General features: G+C 51.9%; 1 protein-coding gene across 3 annotated transcripts in view; it reads right to left on the bottom strand.

Annotated features, from left to right (window-relative positions):
* Positions 1-8,650, bottom strand: part of Kcnt1 (potassium sodium-activated channel subfamily T member 1) — a 57,443-nt gene extending 48,793 nt beyond the window's left edge. For all 3 annotated transcript variants that reach the window (XM_038336478.1, XM_038336479.1, XM_038336480.1), the window contains exon 1: positions 8,556-8,650. In XM_038336478.1, coding sequence (XP_038192406.1) covers positions 8,556-8,650 — 95 coding nt within the window. The remainder of the gene's footprint in view (positions 1-8,555) is intronic.
* Between the last annotated feature and the right edge of the window lie 10,833 nt (positions 8,651-19,483).

The following is a 19,483-nucleotide window of genomic DNA, read 5'->3' as shown; positions in this document are numbered from 1 at the left end:
GCTGGGGAGCTGGTGGATGATAAAGGCTATGACCCACAACAAGTCAAGTGCAGGAGGAGACCCTGGGTGCTACAGAGAGACCCAATCCATGCCTAAAGACCCCAGGCCCCCCATTATCTCTGTGTAAAACCTCTCTGGCTTACATTTTGTCATTCCTCTCCCACCCAAAGTAAAACACCATAATCGGCATATCAGGGAAATGCTGTCTCCTTGAACTGCCGCACAACCCTTTGCCCCTTTCTTATAGGGACACTTGTGACTACATTTTAGAATCACTGTTCCCTCTCAAGTCCCCCACAGAACCACACCTTCAAGGTAACATACAGTCTCTGGTCCCAGGAACCTGCCATAGACATGTTTTGAAGGCTTTTGTTCAGTGACCTGGGAAAGGGTCACAGGCAGACCCGTTAGCTATATGGGTGACCCTTGACTTTCCAGAGATCCCCATCTCCTACCAAAAGGATACAGGTGGATGTGAGGCAAGCCAGGTGTCACAGTGGTACTGCAGGGAAAATGGCAGGTACCTCACAGTTGTTGATCTGAAGTCTGGGAGGGCAGAAACAACTTTGGTACCTGTGGTGGGAACGCCCAGCCCAATGCCACATCTTCTTCTGAGGACACTGCTACTACCGCCAGGGTCAGGAGAGTCCCCTCCAGATGGAGACATAGGTCAATCTCTCTTTACCATGTTGGGACTATGCAGATTAATCAAATTGACAGTGGGATAAAGCAAGGCCTTTGTGTCCAGTCAGGGCCTTAAGGGGTGTGTGAGCTCTGTCTTCCTCGGGTAGCCAGGTGGCGCTAGCTGAAGAGCTTCTTGAGGGTGGAAGGGGGTGTGGGTGGAGAGGTGGAGCAAGACAGGAGCCCTCACAGGCCAAACACTGAAAGTGTGAGGTGCCCACATCTAAAGCTACAGAAGATGGTCAAGGGGAACTTCTGAGCTTAGAATCTCACCATGCAGTTACTTAGGGTGTCCAAGCACTTCATGGGGCTGGAGACCCAGGGACAGTACCCTGGACCCTGCCTAGCTGGGATCTTCCTGAACTTTCTAGTTGGTGGTTTTCCTGCCCAGCACAGAGCGATGAAGAGCCCCACACAAATCACCCATCCTACCCAGTTCGGCATGATCAGGACCCCTTCCTTTCCGAGTTCCTGCTATCCCCGCCCCTATTATAGACCATGCCTGAGCAATCCTGAGGTCTAGCAGATTCATGCCCTCGAGGAGATGGGGACTCTCGGCTGCAAAGGGCCTCTTTCTTAGGCTACTCCACTTTCCAGTGTATTTCCAGGCTAATTAGGTTTTCCTAGGAAAACAGCCTCGCCCCAAGATGAGGGGGGACTGTCAGATGCCATCTTCAGAGCTGGTACCATGGGGACTGGCATAGCATGCTCCCCATTAGTGACCTCCAGTTACACCTTCACCCACTGATGGTGGTATTGGTGTTCTTGGGCCACTGGAACTGAGTGTTTTAAAGTCACAGTGCCTGATGAGCTCTCAGTTCTGGAGGACAGATGTCCAGAGCTGGGACTGGTCCATGCCAAGTTAGCTTTGCAGACCATAGCTATGTGTCCCCAGCAAGGTCCACTTCTAAGAGCCTGTCCCTCACCGGTGACCATATGTCTATCCCCTTGAGCCTCAGAAGCTGTTGCCCACATAAGTGCTTGCAAGTTTCCATGTGTGTGTGTGAGTGTTGTACGTACATACATGTGCATAGACATGTATGTAGAGCCAGAGGACACCCTTTGGTGTCATACTCAGGAACACTTCTCTGTTCCACCTCTGTGACAGGGTCACTTGCTGGCCTTCCAGGATCGGGACTACAAGAAGCAGCCGCCACACCTGGCTTTCTGTGTGGGTTCTAAGGGATTGCTCCCAGGTCCTCACACTTGCCAGGCAAGCACTTCACCAACAGAGCCGTCTCAGCCTGACAGACGCACATGCGTGGCTGATTAAAGGCAAGTATTGGCCATGCACGCTTGGGCACCTGACGAGTGCCGCGGTCAGTCGGGGAGGGAACACAGGCAGAGGATCTCTCTAGGGATCAAGGGAACCTGGCACAAGCGTGAAGTCCAGTGACTTTAAAGCCACAGCACTGCCTAGTCCCTTGAGAGGTTCCCCCCATCAGCCTCTCTCTCTCTCTCTCTCTCTCTCTCTCTCTCTCTCTCTCTCTCTCTCTCTCTCTCTCTCTCTCTCTTTCAGCAGTCAGACCTACAAGGAACACCTGTGTCTTTCCAATTTCCTATATCGAATCCCCCACTCCTGGTGGGATGGTAGAGGGGCAACTGAGGTTGAATAAGGTCTTAAGATGAGCCTCATCACAGGGTTAGTGCCCTTGTAGGGAGAGAAGCCTGGGGACACTCTTTTAAGCACATTCAACACACTCTAAGAACCATACCTATGGACACCTGTTGGACATTTCTGGCCTCCGGGAACCTGATGGACACTTCTGGCCCCTAAAGATGAGAATAACTGTCAGTGCTGGAAGCCGCCTCTGAGGATTATTCAGTGATTGCCCCATGACCGTCCACAACTGACAGACAGAGAGCCAACTCAAGATACCTTTCTGTTTGCACTCAAACGGAGGAGCTCAGAGGGGCACACACAACAGGCTATCGGAGGTGTACGAGGAATCCCCAGGAATGGTGATGTTCCTTTCCCAACTAATCATGGTCCTGGGTGACTTCACAGAGGACCGCCCTCCCCACCCCCACCCACCCCACCCCAGCTCTCTGGGTTCTGTTTTAAGCTAACTCAGGAGGAATCTAATTTTGAGTCATGAAAGCGAGTCAGTAGGATGTGGGCATAGAACATGGGCTTAGAGGGCCAAGCAATGTGTCTAGCTGTGTTGGCTTGGAGGATGAGATGAAGCATTCAGTCCCGGGAGATGCCAGATTCATCATCTCAGGGTGCCTCTGGGAATCACAGGCATCGACATAGAGGAATAGATCAGTCTCCTTATGGTGTATGGTGGGAAAAGCTGTCTTCTATGAATGGGGACATGGGTCCCAGTGTGCTCCTCAGCACCCATAGCCCCACAGGTAAAGACCATACTCTCTTAGCTCACAAATGTACTCTGTACTGACACCTCTCATTGCCCCTGTGTTCTAGTTCCTTTATCCTATGCCATCTGTTGATACTGCTTGTTTGTAGCCTCCCAGGACCCAAGTACTAGGATGATGGCCCAAGTTCCAGAACCCATGACCAGGCAGGGATACCAGAAGGAGAAAGATATAGCTAACCCTGGAGCTACAACTCTATATCAAGGGGTCACCTGGTTTCTCTTTACTCTGTTCCAGGGCTCACCTCCCAGGCTCTGTTATGTACCCCAGGTGATAACAGGGGGACAGATCAGGTGACCACCCTGTGCAGCTAAGTATGGAGACATGAGCAACCCCCATCCCCACGTACAGCTGAGTATGGAAACATGAGGAAAACTGGTCCCAGAAAAGTCTCAACCTGTATCTTGCTCAGGACACCTTGAGAGTACCTAGAACATTCCAGAACCTAACAGACCCCATCCTCGTTCTTCCTGCTTGAACCAGGACTTGATTCAATCATATAGGAGGCACAAGAGGATACCATGGGTGCATGAAAGGATGCTGTGCACTCTGACATTCAGGGTTTGCTCCGGGAGTCCACGGAGCTGGCCCTTCTGACTCGGATGACCCCCTCATCTCACCTGAGCACCCTAATCCGGAGGAGGGCGCAGAGAAAGTCAGAGCACCAGTACCAGGTGCACCCTGCCCATAAGTCAAGCTGGTGCAGAGCCAGGGAAGCACCCAGATGGCATTTTAAATGTAAGCCCCCATGGGAGGCAGCACCACTTGGTGCTTCCCTGGGCTCCGAAACAAAGGTTAGAAACCCAGTGCCAGCTCTCAAGCTTGCTCCAGGGCCACTCTGTCCCTGCAATCTGATCCCACCTGGCAGGGCTGTCACCATCCCTGTTCTCTCCTCTGTTATGACAGCTCCCATCTCCTGTCCCATCAGTTCCCTTGAAGCCTGCTCTTGGCAGGTACGAGGCTCCAGTTGACTGGGTAGTTCAAGCCTAAAATATGGTAGGGATGCTTCAGACCTTTCTGGGGTTCCAGGACCAGGAGGATACAGTCTCAGATCCTGTGCTCCTGCCCTTCCTGTCCTCCTGAACTCACAGCCAGGCATGAACTTCATATTCCACCCACCACTACTTTGGCTCAAGCCAGGCCACACCCTCTATTCTGCCAGTTACCTGATACCTGATGCCTGCTCCCCTTATGTAGCTAAACCTTGGAGCCACAAGGGCTCCTAGTCAGGACCCAAGGAACTCCAAAGTAGAACCAGTGGTGCCCCTAATCCCTCCTCCTACCCTAGAGCTGCCCTTGAGGGCTTCATGTACAAACTCTGGTCCTAACGCCCTCTGAGCAACTGCTGCTGGTTTGAGGTACAGATAGCAGGCTACTTGTCCTGGAAGGATGTCCAGAGAGTGGCGTGCAAATAGGGCTGCCCAGCAGAGGGAGAGCCTGCGGGTTTGGGTTCAGAATGGTGATACACAGTAGGAGCAGACGTACGATGAGGGTAGGAATAAAGATAGGGCATGAGAAGCTGTGGGGGTGGTTGGGATGTGGAGTCTCCCCGAGGGCAAGCATGTTCAAGAGTGGATGGGGAGGGCACTTAGTGGGCACCGAGCTATCCAAGGTACTTGTCAGGCCGTCGTGATGCTCCTCGTGGGGTTTTCCACCCCCGGCTCAGCCCCGCCCAGTCCGACTCTACAGCCATTAACAATCGCAGTGGGCAGTTCTGAGTGCAGGGCTGTCCCGCGAGGCACCCTTTCTGAATCTCTCACCTCGAAGCCCTGGGTGGAGGGCCTGCATCTCCTGGGAAGGATCCAGCCCAGTCCCCAAAGAGCAACGTGGCCCACTTCAGTTCCTGGCAGGGTGGGAAAAGGGGCACCGCAGGCTCTGTACCCCCATGACTCTGTTCTCAGTTGGGGGTGCTCTTCCGCCCTGGCACAAGGGCGATGCCTGTCTCCCCCAGTTTTTTGGTTCTGTCAGAAAATACTCAATGTTGTTGCCTCAGAGAAGTGAGCTGAGGTCCACTCCATTGTCTGAGAGCTAGGGTCAGCACGGATGGGGCCTGCTCTGGCCTGCCCTCTGCAGCAGCACCTTGAAGATGTCCCCTCAGGCTTGATAAGCAGGCCAATCCAGTGACATACCTACTCTCACCTGCCTGGAGCCCAGCCAGCGGTCACCCGCCAGGTTCCATCTCCCCACGATTGGCTATTCTAAGCAGCCTGGTACTGCCCTGCACATCTTGGAGACAAAGTTCAGGGGCAGTGCTGCATCCTGAGTTTTCTCTTACAGACCAAGCACAGCACTGAGATTCAAATGCTCCTACACCACAGCCCGAGGTTCCTTGCGCCATCCTCCCAGGGGTCTTCACCCATCCCAGGGGGTCTGGGTCTGCGTCCCCTAAGCCAGGAACTGCCCATGGGATAGGACCAACCTCCTTAAGATGCCCTGGAGTCCTGGAGCTGGAAGAGTAAGCTGTCATAAGGGGCAGGAGGCCTAGAACCTTGGATGTGACAGGATCCACTGAGTTCCCTCTGACTGCTGCTTCCAAGAAGAGCCCAGGACTCAGACTCAGCCCAGAAGGTGAAAGTTTACCCAGGGTTATGTCGGCTCCCAATATGGGTGAGATCTCAGCTCTGCCCCTCACGGGCTGTGTGCAGTACTCAGTATCCTCCACAGTGGCCAGGCTGGCAGTGTAGCCTCATTTGCCCACGTGGGTGGCTGAGCACCTCCCTGTCAAGGCCTCTGAGGCTGTGGTGACTCACCACCAATGACTTTATTCCTCTGGAGAACAGGAAGCCCACATGGCCCTTCCTGCCTGCTTACAGCCTGCCACGAGTTGGGGAGCAGCTCTCCCCCATTTTCCCTGAAGAGCTAGCTATGGGGCAAGACTAGGGGGTGGAGAGAGTAGGGTGAGGCTAGCCCTCTAGTCTGCACCTGTCCTGTGCTGGGGCAGCTTACACTTACCCCAGATGCCCCCTCGCTGAGACCACTGCCCTGGGTCCTGGAAGTTCTATGCTGCACAGGAGCCCACCCACTGCAGCCTGAGACCCTGTCCCAGGACCCTAACCTACTACTCCAGAGAGCTCTAAGAGGAGGTGGGACAGATGGAGCCTGTCCTTTTCCATCCCAGACTAAGCACTTCTAGACACACAACCCAACTTCCTGGGACATCATCATACTTGTGAAATCCTCCCCCCAGTCCCATCCTTCACCCCGAGAACGGGTGATGGTGCAGAAGGAAGAGGCGACAGGCATGGGGGATGAGGAGAAAAGGGACAAGGCTCCTTAAGTGGGAGTAGCGGCAGGGCCATCGGGCCAGGTTCCAACCTGCAGGGTCTGCATACAACACAGAGCTCAGGTGCTCCAGGACAGATCTCAGCCCACAGTGTCCTATATCACCTGCCTGCGATGAGGACCTGGGGGGCCAAAAGGGGCCAGAGTCTGACTCACCCTTGCTCTGCAGCTGATACGAAAGCAGCCCCCATGAAACAGAGATGGTTTTGGAGCTAAGGGAGTGACTTGGAAGGGGAGGGAGATCTTTATCTTTCAGGATGTTCTGGCTTCTGGGAGTGGATGGCTGGCCCAGCTCTGGTTATTTTATGTTTTAAAATGTATGTTTCCTATATTTCACAATGAAAAGTCCTGAACAAAGTGGCATGGACCTGAGAGCAGTTGTTTTATCCCCTGGGGCAGAAGACGATTGTGGCCAGGCAGACTGTGGCTGCCACCCTATGGCTGACAACAGAAACCTTCACTAGCCAAGCCTGGGAAGGAAGGCGTGCAGCCTTTAACTCATATCAACCTCAGACACTGGCATCTGTCCAGCCAGGCCTCAGGCACCTCGGGGAGACAGATGCTGTTTCTTCCCCAGCACTGGGAGAATCTTCCCGCAGCTGCTATTTTCCGGAATTCATAAAATCCCACTGGAGCAGGCACCCAGGAGGAAGGGGGTGCCGACTTAAGATGTCAAGCACAGGAAATCGGACCCACAGCAGTCCCAGCCCTGCCCTGTGAAGGTCCCAGGAGGGCAAAGGAGTCTCCACCTACAGATGCCAGGGCCAAGACACCATCTCTGCCACTGTCTGAGCTGACATTGCTAACTAGACCACCACCAGCGCATCCTTCCTGAACAGGCTTTCCTGTTACTGGAGCACTTGACTCAAAAGACAAGAAAGCACAAAATGTAAAAGCACCTCGAAACCATGACAGTGGCGCACAATTGCACTTGGGGGAGCTGAGGCAGGGGGATAATGAATCAAAGTGAGTCCAAACTACATAATAAATGACAAATGAGCAAACATGCCTACACAGGACCCAGACTTCTTGGTTCTAGTCAGTGAAGACTCGGAACTCACACACACACACATGTGCGCACACACACACATACACGTGTGTACACACATGCACACACATGTCTGTGCGCACATGTATACACACGTGCACACACACACACACACACACACACACACTCCCCTTCGCCCTGCTCTATGTGATTGTTGCATCTGAACACCAGAGGAGGCCTGACAGGAGATGGTTTCCAGTAGGCAGAGCAACTGCCCGTCAAGATCATTCTTCACACGGCCTCCAGCTCTGTACATAGCCCCCACACACTGACCTGCTCACAAAAATGATTTCTTTTCCAGTGTGATTTCTGCAGTTGTTTTAAAGGCTCAGTGTGTGTCCTGACAGTTTGCAGGCGCATGTACTTTTTGTTCTAACAATTACTTTGTTTGGGGGAAACTGCAACCCAGCCCAGGGTTGGGGGGGGCATACACACAGGAGCAGAAGTTCCTTATCATAAGCCTTCTCCTCTCCAGCCAGCCTTCTCCAGTCTGCCAGAGTCCTTCACCATCTTCCCTTGCTAGTGTGAAAGCGCCTCCTCTGAGGCTGTCAGCGAGAACACCAGTGTTTACCCAAGACAGTTATTTGGGGAAAAGGCAGAAAGAGATATTTCTTTCCGGCTTCTTGCCAAGCCCCTCCACTTACGAGTTATTCCCATAGGCTCATGCTGTTGATCCCTGTTTAAAGCACAGAGGAGAATTTGAGGTGAGGGAGCGTAACGTCATAACACCTTCACTCTGAAAATGTGACCACGCTGAAAAAGAGCCTGGAGGACGCTGACCCCTGGTGACTGCCTGCTGGGCTGCGAGGCCCTAGTGTGTCCGGTTCTGGCTGGTCCCCAGATCAGTGGTTCGCTGGGGTTGGGGCTAAGAGAAGGTGCGCACGGGGAGACAGAGCTAGCTCCTTCTTTTACTGCCCCCGCCCCCACCAACCCCGCGGGCAGCTCAGCCTCGGAGCCTGCTAGCACCGGGGTCTGTGTCCGCGTCCGCGTCTCGCTCAGGCCCCCGCAGGGAAGTGCGCCCTGATTTCAGCCCACCCTAAACTTCTCGCCAGGGAAACCGGGAAAGTTGAAGGGCGCTGTGGCGGTGAGGGTGGGGGTGTGTGTTGGGGGGGGGGGGTGTGCAGGCAATACGGGACTCAGCACCTCGGACAGCTCCGTCACTTACCTATCGTCGTTCGGGAACGGCTGGTCGCCCAGAAGCAGGTCACGGAATCGGTACCGCGGCGGCAAGGGCAGCACCTCCGTGTCCCGGTCGTTCATTGTTGAGACTGGCGGCATCCAGGAGCAAGTCCCCGCGGCTGACTTTCTCCGCGCAGGGATGGCTGCCCGCACACGGCAGAGCCCCCTCGCCGCCCGCGCCCTCGCCGGACGCGCGCGGACCCCCGCCAGCCGCTTCTGTGCCTCCGCGACCCCCCTGGGGGGCGGGACTAGCACCTGCAGGGGGCGGGGCTGAGGGCGGGGCTGGGCAGGGGCGGGGCGCTTTCCGGGGTCCTCTGGGCCCTGCAGGAAGCTCTCTTTTCCTGCCACCCCAGGAAGAGTGGAGGTTTGGTGATGGGAGTGGTCATGGCTAACTCTAGAATAGCCTTTACGAAGGTCCCTGGTCTTCCTTGGGTTGGCATGGGAGCCCTCCTCTTCCCTGGACCTGGGCCAGGCAAGCCTCCCCGCCTCCATAGTCAGCTACAAGGCCGGTTGCTCAGCTTTCTTCAGTTTCTAGAGCCACCCTCAAGGCCTCCTCTGAGCTTCCCTCACTACTGGGTGGTAATAGGGAGTTTAGGAAGAGAAGCTGTAGGGCAACACATCAGAACAGACGAGATTAACGACTGGACTTTTACAGACTCCGATCCCAATCATGGGAGTCACTGATACAGTGTAGTGACAGGTAGAGCATGGGAGTGGGGCAGACTGTACACCGGGAAGGTCTCCTCCGGTGGCCAGCCGGACTTCCACCCTTTGCCTCTTCCTGTCTTCCTCCCCTTCCATATCCGTATTCAGCTGCACTCACCATACACAGCACCTGGAGAGTGGCCTCAGAGTCCGCCAGGCTCCAGTTTCCCGCCTCTTGGGGCAGCAGGCTGGGCACATCAATCCTGAAGCCCGAAACCTCTAACTACCTGTAGAAACCCCGACAGATAGCATTGGACCCAGTAAGCAGCTTCCATATACCAGGAGAACACAGGCTCAGACCCACTGCACCCGTGTAGCGATGGAATTGTGGGCCTTGGCACAAGTGAGGAACTGTGGTCCATTGAGCTCCTGTTCTAACCAGAGTCCTGTGCTTCTTGTGCCCCAGCACAGTAGAGCTTCTTGGGGAGCTTCAGCCCCAGGCCATTCTCGGTCTAGGCTTCTAGCTGTCCGTGGTAGGATGCCAAAGGCGGAATGGCTAATCCGCAACTATCAGTCTGAGCAGTGCCCAGCTTGGCTCCAGCAGAGAGCAAAGAGCCCAAGAAGGCAGCACTAGCCCTGTGGGCCCGTTTAAGCTTCTCTAAATAAGGACTGAGGGGAAGGGGTTTGTCCTGTGTTTGTCTAAAGTAGGTCACAGACTGTGTGATTGGCATGAGGACAGAAGATGAAGGGAACATTTGCTTCAGGCAGAGGGTGGACTCTCTCATTCTCAAGTTGGGAAGAGTGCGTGTATCGCCCCCTCCCCGGGTATCAGCAGGCAGATAAAGGTGGGTACTCCCTTCCCCTGGAGGTGGGAGAGGCCCAGTGACCATCTCAGCCATGGCTGCCAGCGGCAACACTCACGTGTTTCTCAGGTCACATTTTCAACCCCCAGAATTTGGCAGCGGCTGAAAAATAACATTTTCCTAATTGCATCAGTGGAGTTGCTTGTTTTTTCTTAGTCACAAGCTGGCTGGGCCTGGGGAGGTGCTGGCAGGTGGGGAACCATGTGGCCAGGGATCAGGGCTATATTTCCTTTGGCAAGCTTTCCAGGGACCACCAAGTTCCTAGGAGCTGCTCTCTCTGCTGTCCTGACCTTCTGGTTACTTTTGAGTTTCCTCTCCTGGCCTTTAGAACCAGTGGGGGTGGGGTAGAACCTCTGCTTACTTCAGGGGGAGGAAATGCACCTGCAGTTCAGGGCCCTGGCCCCGCCCCTACGCAGCTGTGGTTTGGGATGAGTGACAAGGGCAGGCTGTCCTTGCAACCTTGGAGAGCTGCTGTACCACATGAGTGAGTAGGCAATGCCAGTGGGCATCCCACAGCCCTCCTGGCACCAGCTCCATTGAGAGTAACAGTGCCTGCCCCCTCCACACCATATGAGTTTAAACGTGACTTATTGCGTAGGCCAGGGGCCCCAGAGCCTCTGGGAAGAGTGCTCATGGTAGGGAAATGTAGTTGAAATTCTGCTCACGGCGTGGTCTAGGCATTGGGGACAGTGTGAGAGTCATGTGTGTTAGGAAGAATTTGGGGGCATGCAGGGCAGGACAACTAGGGGATCTGTAAAGGTGGGAGCAAGAACATGGCTCAACTGCCAGGATTCAAGGGGTTCACTCCCCGATCTGCTTCCTATTCCTTCCCTGGTCACCCCAGGACAGCTCAGGAGGCAGCTGGGACCTAGAGTTGCTCTTTATTATCTGTCTTGTGTGAGGGGACTGTGACAGTGAACTAACTGCCTGTTTCTATAAGAATCCAGTGTTTTGTGACTCAAACAAGTGCTCGAGCCCTTAGCCCACCCGTACAACAAGGTATGAAGTTCAACTTATGAGACTCTATAGCCCATTCACCCCACCTCAAGGCAGAGCCAGCAAGGGATAGATAGCATGGCTCTCCCAAGAAAGTCTGGCTAAAAGCTCCCTGCTCCTCTCAGGGACCCAGTGATGATCAAGGGTTCTAAGTGCATGGGTGGGTAGCCTTAAGCAAATCCCTTCACCCGAGTCTTGGTTTCCTCATCTGGAAATGAGTGTATCCATGATGTTTGTCCTCACAGGGCCACTGTAGACTAGTAGAGCAGTAACAGGAAGGCAAGCATGAGTTGCTCTGTGCAGCACTAGTGAATGACAACAATTCCTGCTTTGGGTCGGAGCTCAAGCTGGGCCTCAGGGCCAACCTATCCAGGTCATCTGTAGGTCCATTCGGAGACGTTAGTCTTAAGTCACCAGTCTAGGTGGTCCATTCAGAGAGACAAGGGCGCAGAGGACACAGCTCAGCATTCATTACAGGACGGGCACTCACTGGAGTACGTGAAATCATGTCCCGACTCTGAAGCCTTCCCAGCAGCTGTGCTCAGGGCTAGGCACCTCCAAGAGCCACATGGTAGCACAGGGGGATAAGAACATCCCCAAGCAGGACTGTTACCAGCCCTTGTACAAGGTGAGGGCATTTGGATTCAGGAGTCTAAGAAGCTCAAGGATGCTCCAGGACAGAGACCAGAAAGCACCGGTGCCACCGCCATCGTGATGTCAGTAACCAAGTGCCTAGCAAGAGCAGCTTAAAGGAGGAAAGGTTCATTAACGGCTCACAGTCAGAGTACAGTCTACCACGGTGAGGAAGACATGGTTTCAGGAGGGTGAGGTAGCTGGTCACACAGCATCCAGTCAGGAAGTGGTCTCTCTAAATGTTGGTGCTGAGTTCACTTTCTCCTTTCTTATTCAGTCTGGGTCTCCAGCCCATGGAATCATGCTGCCCTCACTTAGGGTGGGTCTTCCCACCTCAGTTAACGTAACCTAGGAACTCTCTCAAAGACACGCAAGGACAGTTGTCTCCTAGATGACTCTGGATCCTATTGAGTTGACAATCACACGTCTAGTCCTTGTCCACTTGACACCTAGACGTATCACTTTAAAGCTATAAACCTTTCTCCTCTTGTCCCTATAGGCTTACAACTGTTTAATAATGTAAAATGCATTTATTCCATCTCTAAACGTCCCCATAGTATTTAATAGTTCTAAGATGGCTTGAAAGCTTAAGTCTTATCTGATACTCAAGGCAAACTCTTAACTGTGAGTTTCTATAAAATAAAAAAGAGAATTATATGCAATATACAATGGCAGACAATAAACACTCCCACTCCAAAAAGGAGGAATGGAAGCATACCAAGGACTATCCGACCAAAACAAGTCTGAAAGTCAGTGGGGAAATACCAAACAAACCGTGTAGCTCCATGTTGGGCATCTGTGGCTCACGATGGTATCAGTTGCAGTCCATAGGTATCCACCCACTCCCAGTTCTGTGGGCCATCTCCACGCCAAGCTTCCAGCTTCCCTCAGCTAATATCCTATGGTCCTGGCATCTTCAAATCCTGGGGTCTCCACTGCAGCTCAGGTTTCACCTTCACATTCTCACACAATGGTCTCTCAATGTGATGGTTTGAATAGGTCTGGCTCCCATAGACTCATGTGTTTGAATGCTTGGCCTCTAGGGAGTAACGCTATTAGGAGGTGTACCCTTGTTGGAGTAGGTATGGCCTTGTTCAAAGAAGTGTGTCACTGTGGGGATGGGCTTTGAGGTCTCATATGCTCAAGCTACGCCCAATGTAGGGGACAGTTCACTTCCTGTTGCCTGCAGATCAATGTGTAGAACTCTCAGCTACCTCTCCAGCACAATGTCTGTGTACATGCTGTTTTGATTCCCACCATGATGACAATGGAATAAACCTCTGTAAGCCCCATTTAAATATTTTCCTTTATAAGAGTTGCTGTGGTCATTGGAGTCTCTTCATAGCAATGGAAACCATAACCAAGACTCTCAGGACTTCCTTGCAAGTGAATTCTACCTTACCACACACTGCCTGACCTCACCAGCTTTCTGGAGCCTTGGTGCAAGCCTTGGTGACCTTTAATCTCACATCTTTTCTTACAACTAAACCAGTACTACATGGGTGATAATACCCAGTTTTCCTACCCAAGTACTAACCAGGCCAGACCCTGCTTAACTCCCAAAATGAGATGATATCAGAAACATTCAGGGTATGGTCATAGACCATAGTGCCAAGTTCTATAGCCGGCATAAGATATAACCTGGCCCCTTGTATGTTTAGGTGGTTGGTTTTGAGAAGGGAACTGCTCAGTGACATTTACAGTTTAAGCTCTCATTGTATCTTCACAAGATGGCACCTCAGTGGGAAGGCCTTGCCTGCAACACCTTCCCTATTGTCTCAGGGTGGAGCAGAAGGGTTCTTGTTGTGGGAGCTCCTTCTGCTCCTTCAGCCAAAAGCCGCTGAGATACCATCCCATTGGGGCATGGTCTCTCTCTTTAAAAATGAGGCCACTTCCCTCCACTCATGCTCTGGCTTCCGGCTCTGCTCCTGGCGACTAGGCTCCCTTCCTGATTGCGCAGAGGGCTGTTGGCTGGGACCGTGATCTGTAAGTTTTCCCCCTTTAAATAAATAACCATTTTATTAATCATAATTCCAAACTGGTGTGGGATTGTTTGTGACTTACGCCTTCAGGTTCTCTTTAAGGATGCTAACTTCTAACAATCTCACCTGAGAGCACTTGCCTTGTCTGTAACTTTGAACTTCCCCTTTCCCCTTTAAGGAGGATATTTTCCAGCCTTCTGTGCCACTTGCTTTCTCTAACTATAGACTTGGATGAGAGCAGTAAGCAGTAACCAGGATGTGGCCTGAAGGCTCTCCTGGGTTGAGATTTCCTCTGCCAAATTAGTCCATTACTTTGAATTCCACACTGTTCGCGTTCTCAGGACACAGCAGGATGAAATCACATTCTTTGTCAGAATTTCACATGAATGACTCCTAAGCCAGTTCTTGACAGAGCCCCTGTTTCCCTACGAAACTTCATACCTCCACTTTCTGCATTTATCTTATCTTCTGCCAGAATGGTGGCCTCTGCTTACAGTATTCTAAAGCGTCTCTAGCCTCAAGTTCAGACAGTTCCACATTCCTCCTGCAGAGTACGTGACCAGACTTAGCACAGCTGCAGGTCCACTCCTACGTCCCAATGTTCTTATTGCTTTTTTGTTGCTGTGTCAAAATACCTGACCAATGTAACTTAAGGAAGAGTTTTGGGGGATGATTTGAAGGGTATGGAAGGCACAGCATCAGAAGCAGGGGTCCCAATGTATCTGTAGTCAGGAAACTGAGAGAACTAAGTACTGATTGCTGACTATGGCTGTTTGAATGAAAATGCCCCCCATAGACTCATAGGGAGGGGCATTATAGGAGGTGCGGCCTTGTTGGAGGAAGTGTGTCACAGGGGGTGGGCTTTGAGGTTTCAGATGCTCAAGCCAGGCCCAGTGTCACTCTCTGTTCCTGCTGGTCCAGATGTGGAACTCTCAGTTCCTCTCCAGCACCATGTCTGCCTGTGTGATGCCACTCTTCCTGCTGTGATGACAATGGACTAAACCTCTGAACTGCAAGCCAGTCCCAACTTAACACTTTCCCCCTCTTGTATCCACCAGTCAAAGGAATAGTTCTGCTCATATTTAGGGTGACCCTTTCTCTTCAGTTGACACAATCTAGGTAATCTTTCATAGACACACCCAGAGGTTTGCTCCCTAGGTGATTCTTGATCCTGCCACACTGACAATATTAACCAACACATAACCCTTGCTTACTGCTGCATTGCCCCGTGGGCATCCAAGTGTAATGCTTATCATGGACTTTCTCCGCCCTCCCCTTCCCCCACCAAAGGGTCAGGTAGAGGATCAAATGAGATGAACAGAGAGAAGGAGGGTAAGAGGGAAAGAGAGAGAGAGAGAGAGAGAGAGAGAGAGAGAGAGAGAGAGAGAAGTCTCATAGGCACCAGGCACTCAGTAACCTCTGAACGAGGCACACCAGGAGATTGCCCACTGTTGAAACCCTTTCCCAGGCACAGAGACGAAAGAGTATGGGCTGGAAAGAAAGACATTTGGAAGCTGTGTCCACAATAGCTATAACCACTTACACAGAAACCCAAGAGGAATCAAAGGGAAATTAATTAGAATAAATCAGGACCACCATCTGAAAGGAGCCTAGCCTCAGGGTACCCACAAACCAGAAGCAAGATCAGCAAGGAGCCAGAGACTGGTGCTGGGAACAGAGCCTTCCAACAGCAGCCACAGACAACGGAACCAGGGCTCCAGCTGCCCCTCCCCCACCCACCCACTTTCCTGCAGGTGCCTGGGGAGCTGTTCCTAATGGGAGGCAGCCGTAGGCTCTCCAGGTCCCAAGCCCATTCTCCAACAAATGGATATGCTCATCAACTCCGAGAGCACATGATTTTCCCAGAATCCGATAGACTCTTTCAAAAATTCATATTGATGAAAGTATGCTTGGGAATGGCCACGGGAGTGGGGAGAAAAGACGGGGAAAGGATTCATCTTGTCCCACAATCATCACAGATTCAGAGCTGTGGTGGTAGCCCGCGGAGGCTGGCACTCCAAAACACAAACACAGTAGAGCATCCTTGGTGTAACGACTTCTAGTATTGAGAAGTGAGCAAGGGGCAGGAGCAGTCAGCCTGCCCACTGGATCCAGAGTGGCACCACAGGGTCCATCCTGAGGGCCACGGTGGGTGACCACCACAGCACTGTGGCCAGGTGAATGAGGATCTTCTGGCAGATGGTGACGTAGGTGCTGACACAGGGCATGGCTAATTCACTGAACCTCGCTGCTTATTCAGTCCCAGGACTTGTTTTGTCTGGCTGCTGCTCCCTGCCCTTGGCGGGGTCAGTGGTTGAGTTCAGATTCTTGGCTCCAGAGCCTGGGCTCCTAAAGCTGCCCTTGGATAGGACGGAATCAGATTAGACCTCCTTTATAGCCTTGAGCCAAGGAATAGATTGGAAGACAATGTAGAGAAATGCTAGCATAGGAAGCGCCTTTTATTTAATATACACCCCGCCACCCCCGCCCCAAAGGCATAGAGAAACTGACTCCTAACCTCTTCTGCACGGGGATGACACTGTCCACAAGAGAAAGGACAAATGACTGACACAAAGACACCCGGCTGACCACACAGCCACAGAAAATGAGAAGCAACCTAGCAGAAAGTGACAGGCAGGCTGGGTGGGTGGCTGTCCAAAGATGAGCAAAGAATTCAATAAAGAAACGAAATGAAGAGATAGTCTGCCTCCTAAGCGATGGGAAAATTACAGAACAGCAAGACATAGCTGGCAGATAGCATGGTGGGAAGCCTGGGTTTGTAGGCATGCTGGCATCATCACCATCACCGAGAGCCATGAATCCTGTTGTGGCAGGGGGTCCCCTTTACCCTGGACTATCATGGAGACATCCTCACCCTATTCCAGAGAAGGGTTGGGCATTGATTTTTATTATCACGGCTTTATTTACAAGATCTAAGGCTGCGGAGACTTGGATAGAATAACCCAGGAGTAGCTAGCAGCTGTGTCCCAGGCCACTCTGAACTCACAGCTCCCCATAAGCCCCCACGAGGCTGCCAAGGATACATAGCTGCAAGCACACAGGTCTCTTAATGGGAGTCCATTAAAAACCAACCAACCAACCAAACAGCAACAAAAAACTAGGCACAGGAAAGATGACTCAGAAGGTAAGGACACTTGCCATCAAGCCCGACAGCCTCCTCCTCAACACACAGATACATATATATGGTTCTTGCTGCATGTGGCAGTGCACACCATTAATCCCAGCATTCAGAAGGCAGAGGCATGCAGCTATTTATGAGTTTGAGGCTATCTCAATCTACAGAGTGAGTTACAGTAACCCAACCATAATTACACAGTAAGACCCTGTGTCAACAGCAAAAACAAGAGCTAGACATAACTGCTTTTTGAAGAACCTCAAGAGAGAAAGGAACTTCTTGGATTCCCAGTTGGAATGTAATGCAGAGACTATCCTCTTGTCTGGCAATCACTACCGCAGTTCCATGAACCATGGTTGGGTAGTTGGTAGTGCCTGTTCTCAGTGATAAACACTTCTCCCCACTCTGCCAGCCAGAGCGGTAGTTTCTGCCTCTCTGGCCTCAGGTGGGCCCCAGAGGGAGGCAAGAACTGCTCCACAGGACTAGCACATGAAGCCAGGGGGAAATATTCTCCCTTCAAGATTCCTTTTAAGAATCTAAAGCGCTCAGTGCTCAAACTATCCCAAGAGCTTGAATGGGACCGTCATCTGTGGGTGGAGTGTTTCCTCTGCTGGTATTCCTTCTTTCGCTGTTCACACCAGCATCATTGTCAAGGAGCTTGCAGACTGGCAAACAACAGAGAGGCTGAGATGGGCACATCTGTATATATACAGAGACACATGCAGGCATGTGCAGAAGTGTGCATTAAATGCACACGCATGTTCTTGCATGTGCGATGTGCACAAGCGTATGCACATGGGTACATGCATACACGTGGGTATGTGTGCATGTGAATATGTACATTTTTGTGTGCACTCCCACATGTGTGTTGCACATGGACAGATTTATATTTGTGTAGGCATACGAATATGCAAGGACAGACAGGCATGCATGCTTGTGTGTGTCTGGCTATGCATCTGCATGTGTGTGCACATGGGCATATGCATGCTTGTGTGTTTATACATGTATGTCTGCACACACCTGAGCATTCCCACCAAGCATCTGAGAGAGTCGTGAAAGCAACCCTGCAGTGTCACTGTGGCAGGGACAGCTGAGTGCCGGGCTTGGTGCCCAAAGAGTGGGAAGCGGCAGAAGCTCTCTGCTGACCATGGCAGAAAGTCTAGCTGCTTCCTGTGCACGGTTAAAATGCCAGAGCTGCTGGAGCCTCTAGGCTGCTGGGTAGGCAGCTGTCCCTAGGGGAGGGGCTTGGTGTCCACATCAGCCATGGCTGCTCTTTGACAGTTCCTAAGGCACACACATCACCCCAGAGTGGAAGCTCAGGACTCTCAGATAAGCTGCACAGGGGCTGGAGATTCATTTGAAGTGGCACGTGGAGGCCACTTTCTGCATCAACCAACCTGAAAGAAGACAGGGGGCCTGGCAGCTGCAAGGAGACACAGGCCTTGTGAGGGCTTAGGAACCGTCATTACCTCACTCCTGCATCGAGGCTATGGGAAAGTCAGAGGTCATGAGGAGGCTAATGATACGTGTTGATTATTTATTGGGAGGGGTGCGCACATGCCATGTTACTTGTATGAAGGTCAGAGGACATCTCTGTGGAGTCTTTCTCTTTCTGCCATGGGGGTTTGGGAATTGAATTCAGGATGTTGGATGTCCTGGTAAGTTTTATGTCATTTGGGACGAGGGACTCTCAATCAAGAAAATGCCTTCACTAGATAGGCCTGCAGGGCATTTCCATGATTGGTGGTTGATGTGAAAAGGCTCAGGTCACTATGGGAGGTGCCACCAACAGATGCTATAAGGAAGCAAGCTGAGCAAGCCGCAGGAGCAGGCAGCATTCCCCGATAGCTTCTGCTTCAATTCTTGCCTCCAGGTTCTCGGTCTTCTTGAGTTCTCACCCTGACTTCCCTCAGTGACGTACTGTTACCTGGAAGTGTAAAATGAATGAAAAGTTCCTTTTGGTCTTTGTGTTTCATTACAGCAACAGAAACCCTAGCCGAGCTAAGACATTGGACTTGGCGGCAAATGCCATCTCATGATGGAGGACTCTCATTGGTTAATAAAGAAACTGCCTTGGCCCATTTGATAGGCCAGCCCTTAGGTGGGTGGAGTAGACAGAACAGAATGCTGGGATGAAGGGAAGTTAGTATGCCTCTCCTCTCTGGGTTAGAGGCGATGGAGCCAGCTGCCAGGTCAGACATGCTGAATTTTTCCCGGTAAGACACCACTCGTGGTGTTACACAGATTATTAGATATGGGTTAGTCAAGATGTGAGTAAGAGGCTGAAACTAATGGGCCAGGCAGTGTTTAAATGAATACAGTTTGTGTGTTGTTATTTCTGGGGCTAAGCTAGCTATGAGGGAGCTGGGCGGGATGAAAAGCAGGCCGGCCGCTCCTTATCACTACAATCTCACCAAAGGGAGAGAGAGCCAAAGGGAAGGGAACCTCAGAGAGCCAGGTCCAACACTAGGGTCTGTTTAACCATGCACAGGCTCTTCCTTATTCTCGCTGGTTCTAGCTATGCCTGGGAAGCTGGCTGCCCTTGGGAATGTGGCCTTGTGTGTCTAGAGAAAGATCAAGAAGACCCAAAGGAGTAGTTGCAAAAGGCAGCAAACTCATACATCTAACTCTACCAAATAAAAATCTAAACTAAGTGGGC

Source organism: Arvicola amphibius, chromosome 7 (assembly GCF_903992535.2).
Source record: "Arvicola amphibius chromosome 7, mArvAmp1.2, whole genome shotgun sequence".
Lineage (NCBI taxonomy): Eukaryota > Metazoa > Chordata > Mammalia > Rodentia > Cricetidae > Arvicola > Arvicola amphibius.
This window is presented reverse-complemented; position numbering and strand designations above follow the sequence as displayed.